At 34.2% G+C, this 5,235-nt stretch overlaps 1 protein-coding gene across 1 annotated transcript; it reads right to left on the bottom strand.

Annotated features, from left to right (window-relative positions):
* Positions 1-620: 620 nt before the first annotated feature.
* On the bottom strand, positions 621-1,864 carry LOC110108643 (ricin B-like lectin R40C1). Its single transcript, XM_020839367.2, has 4 exons — positions 1,542-1,864; positions 1,305-1,427; positions 988-1,219; positions 621-904 (listed from the first exon to the last, which is right to left on the bottom strand). Coding segments are annotated over exons 1-4 (645 nt in total). The 5' UTR covers positions 1,830-1,864; the 3' UTR covers positions 621-902.
* Between the last annotated feature and the right edge of the window lie 3,371 nt (positions 1,865-5,235).

The following is a 5,235-nucleotide window of genomic DNA, read 5'->3' as shown; positions in this document are numbered from 1 at the left end:
ATAATTTTTATAACTAGAGTTTTCATTTTTTGTAATATTTAGATCAATTAATTAGATAAACTCATACACATATCACATATTCAAATTTTGAATTCAAAATCTTTTAATTAATAGCTAAAACTCCCAACTATAAGATCAAAATAAGCCGCATAATTTTTAATTGCATATAACTTAAAAGAGGAACTAGGCCTATCGAAGTTTAGGGTGGTTGGTGGGCGAGCAATGTTGGGAATCCTCCATCTCTTATTCGAATCCCCTCTACTATGACCTCAACATTTGTGAGACAAAATAAGTGTGAGTCCCATATTTCTCTTTGAAGTAAGAACGGATAGACAACTCCATTCCAAAAGAAAAAAAAAAAAACAGATACTCATCAAAGTTCAAAACACACCAAAAACATCAAGTCAAAAGCATGAAAACTTCTCCGATAGACCACTGAGCCGGCCATCAGATTAAATCTTACGATGGCTTTTAAAGATAAAGCCGATCATAATCTTCTTCATCGACAAGTAGATAACATATTACATCACCAAGTTTTTTTTTTTCCTTCTCGTTTGGTGCAAAGTTGCTTATTTTCCACACGATGATGTCTTCTTTAGACCCTAAAGCTGCAAGATTTATGACATTAATGTCTTTCCAGTTCAGTATGTATTAGAAAACATTACCTGATTTATTCATTTTTTTTTCTCAAACATACGCGATACGATCAAATGGTGACAGAAACACACGAAGCCTTCAAAAGGCATATTACTAACAAAGCCATTACAAAATACATTCATTCAGAAAACACAACGATCAGTTCAAAGTCCAGGAAATAGCAGCTAAATCCAGCCTTCTCAGGAACAACTCTTATTATAATATTTGGTCCCAAATCACAGATAACAGAGTCCTTTGCCTTCCCTCTCTGCAATCAGAAATCAGAAATCAGAAGTCGAGAACGTAAAGGATGAAATTTTACAGTTGGTTAAAAAATAAATTAAGACTTACAGTAATAGGGAACAATCTTCCAGCTCTGATTCTTCCCCTTGAGCCATTCCCAGAGCACGATGGTGGTGCCGTCGTGAACACCGCCGTGTTCCTTATCGCCATTGAAGGCGTCGAAGTTAAGCCGGATATTGTTCACCATTCTGATGCAGCGATAGCCCTCTCCAATGTCATGACTCTCAGTCCACAGTATGGATTCGTCCAGGTAATCGGGATTGAAAGGTATCAGACGAACCTTCAGCAATTAATTTTTACTCACTAATTAGTAAACTTTTATATGATGGATTAAAATTTTTTTGTTTTAATTTGATGAAAATTACAGGATGGGTTGGGCCAAGAGAGTGCTTGATGGCTAAACCGGTGGCTTTATTGACGAGGGCAAAGGCAGGAAGACCTTCTTCGTCCTTGACCTGGGAGCCCCAGCGGAAATCCTTGTACCAGTGCTGCAGAAACGAAAAAAGGTGGGATTTTTAAGGCGGAAAGAGGAAGTTTAATGAAAGATATGCGAGAAGGGAAAAGAAAGGTGAGATTTTTAGGAGTGGTATATTATAAGTTGCCTGGAATTCGTCGCGGGGGTTCGTCGGAGCAAGGACGACGGTGCCGTCGCGGACGGTGAGAGAATAGTTTTCTTCTGCTTTAGTGAAGATTCTGACGGTGGGGTTGCGGATCGTTTCGCCGTCAAAAGGGGCGGGGCGAGGCGGCGGTGGATTGGCCGGGGGGCCTTGGTGGTGGTGGTGGTGGTGCAAGAAGCTCATGGCAGCTTGTTTTGCTCGGAATCGTCGAGTCTCAAATGAGTTGGGCTTGAGTTGATGCTTCTGGTGCCATTTTATAGATGTGATGCGCATTGGATTCTTTAGAGGTGGTGGGGCCTATATTGGGTAAAATTTTAAAGGAAATTCTCCTTAAGGGAGAAATTATTCGGTGCAGATGTCAAATGCAATTCTACGTCCAAATGTCAGTACCGGTACCGAGCCTCGTAGCAGTACCTAGTCGCAGTACAATAAAAGGGTGATGTGGCATATTTTTATTGATCTTTGGACGTCCTTCCGTGTTCGCACAGAATATTTTTTGTTAAAAAGGAGAGCTTTCTCCAAATAATCTTGGATAGGAATTACTATTTGTTTTCTTTGTTAGTCTTATGATTTATGATGTTTTAGCAAAATGCTAGATTGTTGAAAATAGTTTAAACCTATGTAGGAGGATTATAATATCACCATTATGGATAGACACAAAGAGTCCTTTGGCTATAAAAAATTATGAATCTAATAATTAAGATAATGTTTAAAGAATCTTGATAGCATTAGAGATAATAAATGAGCTATGATGGTCAGTGGTGGTGGTGAGATGTGATGATTAGCGATGGCGATCAGATGATGGCAGTTGGAAGATGGAGTTAGCCGATCATGATCTTAGGCATTGAACATAAGGTAAAGCTCTAGAATTTTCATATCTCCAAACACCAATCAAGATGCCTTTCACATAGAGAATATTATTCTATTTATAAATTTCAAAATATTTCATCAAATGGCACGTATTGATTGCTTTGATGATGAAACATTTGTTTATCATGTTGGTGTTTTAATGACCTCAAAATTAAAAGATTTTAGGCTTATTGGATTTATATCTTCAAGACACTCAATTTGGCTTTAGGCATGCAAGAATTAGATACTGCCTTGGCCTTTAATTAATGTTCCAGGCATACTTCATGTGGTTGATTTGGACTCATTTAGATTCAAATCTTAGGCTTTTGTAGTTCTTAGGTCTATCTTGAGAAGATGTTTAATTCAACTATTAATATATTAAAATTGGAATTTACATTATTCTAAATTTAGTTCTTAAATTTTTAATTCCAATATTGCATCAAGATTCAATATTTGATCAAATAAATTTCCAATGATGTATCAATACTATTATTTTCTTGGCAAAAATGTGTCTAAGGGTTCGTTTGGGACGGCTTTTTTATTGCTTTCTAAAACGGAGTTTTAGTACAAATTTTTTTATTTTTGTACTAAAACTCCGTTTTATAAAACAATAAAAAAGCCGTCCCAAACAAAGCCTAAGATGGGTTTAGCTCTTCACATCGATCCTATGGAGTGGGCATCTGCTTTTTTATTGTCATTTTGCAAAGGAATAGATAAAGATTAATTCCGTGTCAAAATGCAATGGTTCTTCTTTTATTCCTCTACCGACTTCATATACAACAAAGGATCGGTTCAAGCAAAGGAGGAGTCGGGGCGGCTTGCTTATGCGTGCGGGAGAAATCTCTGATCGGTTCGGTCCGGTTTTGAATTATAACATATAAAATTATAAATTTTAATTTTTTAATTAACTTAAATTGATATATATGTATTTATAATTTTTTTTGTTATTTTTTAATTTACATTTTATTTTAAAAAATATGTTTACCATTTAATAATGGCTATTTTCTTATCAACAACAAGAATAGTAATAATTCTTCAAAGATATGCATAATTTTAATAGTATGGTAATAGAAGTTAATTTTAATCATAATGGAAAATAATTACAGAGTTAATACTTAAGTAATATTATCATCACTCTGCAACCTCTCGCAAAATTTGTGACAAGTCAAAATATGTTGCAAATTGGACAATAGCTATTCTAGCTCCCAGGTGATCTTTTGTGGTGAAATTGTTGTATACAGATGCGGAAGTCATTTGGAGGGGAATCAGAACCAGTCACGTTATTTTTTTGTTGTGTACCGCTGCTATGTATCACTGTGTACAGGGTGATGTGACGCATTCTGATTCGCCTCTGGACAGCTCGGTGTCCGCCCAGAATGATTTCTCCCTTTTTGTGACAGTTGTCGATCGTAAAACCAATCGCACATCCCTATATAAAGGATACATTTCAATCAATTTTTAATCATATGAAACAAAATGCGTTTATATATGGCACATTCAGGAGAGTACAAAACTCAAACAATATACACATGTAAGAGATGTGAAACAGATAAAACATATCACACAAGAAGATAAAATATTTTTAATAATTTTATATATGTGTAATTAACTAATTATATTTTAAAATTGGTGAGAAAGCAACAAAGTAGTGCCACTATATTTTACCAAATCAAGGTCATGCAAAAAAATAATAATTATTTTACTTTGACTTGAAAAAGCCCACAGCCTGAAAATTAGGCATATGTAATGGACTCTTGATTGATAAAGTAATTAAGAGTTTTGTACTCTTTTAAGATGGCACAATTTGACGACGATAAATAAATGATTGGAGATTCTCATATTTCATTGAGGCTTCGTTTGAGATTGTTTTTTTCTTGCTTCTTAAAGTATTTTTTTAGTACAAAAATTAATAGAAAATCATTTTAAGAAGTATTAAGAAAGTCATCCCAATTAAATAAATCCTAAGTGATTACAAGATTGATAGGATGCAAGGATAATGATATCGAAATTGATCAAATTATCGATAGCGATTAGTTGACCACTCAGAAGCAAAATGATATAAAGGGCATACCGATCATGTCTAAATTGCAACCCTTTTCATACTAAGCCTTTTCATATATATATATATATATATATATATGATTATAGACACAAAGAGTCCTTTGGCTATAAAAAATTATGAATCTAATAATTAAGATAATGTTTAAAGAATCTTGATAGCATTAGAGATAATAAATGAGCTATGATGGTCAGTGGTGGTGGTGAGATGCGACGATTAGCGATGACGATCGAATGATGGCAGTTGGAAGATGGAGTTAGCCGATCATGATCTTAGGCATTGAACATAAGGTAAAGCTCTAGAATTTTCAGATCTCCAAACACCAATCAAGATGCCTTTCACATAGAGAATATTATTCTATTTATAAATTTCAAAACATTTCATCAAATGGCACGTATTGATTGCTTTGATGATGAAACATTTATTTATCATGTTGGTGTTTTAATGACCTCAAAATTAAAAGATTTTAGGCTTGTTGGATTTATATCTTCGAGACACTCAATTTGGCTTTGGCCTTTAATTAATGTCCCAGCCATACTTCATGTGACTGATTTGGGCACATTTAGATTCAGATCTTAGGCTTTTGTAGTTCGTAGGTCTATCTTGAGAAGATGTTTAATTCAACTATAAATATGTTAAAATCAGAATTTACATGATTCTAAATTTAGTTCTTAATTTTTTTCAATTCCAATATTGCATCAAGATTCATATTTGATCAAATAAAATTTTCAATGATGTATCAACATTGTTATTTTCTTGGCAAAAATGTGT

This window comes from Dendrobium catenatum, unplaced genomic scaffold, assembly GCF_001605985.2.
Source record: "Dendrobium catenatum unplaced genomic scaffold, ASM160598v2 fragScaff_scaffold_54, whole genome shotgun sequence".
Classification (NCBI taxonomy): Eukaryota; Viridiplantae; Streptophyta; class Magnoliopsida; order Asparagales; family Orchidaceae; genus Dendrobium; species Dendrobium catenatum.
This window is presented reverse-complemented; position numbering and strand designations above follow the sequence as displayed.

Bases quoted from the DNA above. Each gene is read 5' to 3' on its own strand.
- LOC110108643 (XM_020839367.2), bottom strand. From the start codon at position 1,829: ATGCGCATCACATCTATAAAATGGCACCAGAAGCATCAACTCAAGCCC. The intron at 1,428-1,541 runs GCAACTTATAAT...TCGTTTCTGCAG, and splicing joins ACCCCCGCGACGAATTCCAG to CACTGGTACAAGGATTTCCG. The intron at 1,220-1,304 runs GTAATTTTCATC...TAATTGCTGAAG, and splicing joins CTCTTGGCCCAACCCATCCT to GTTCGTCTGATACCTTTCAA.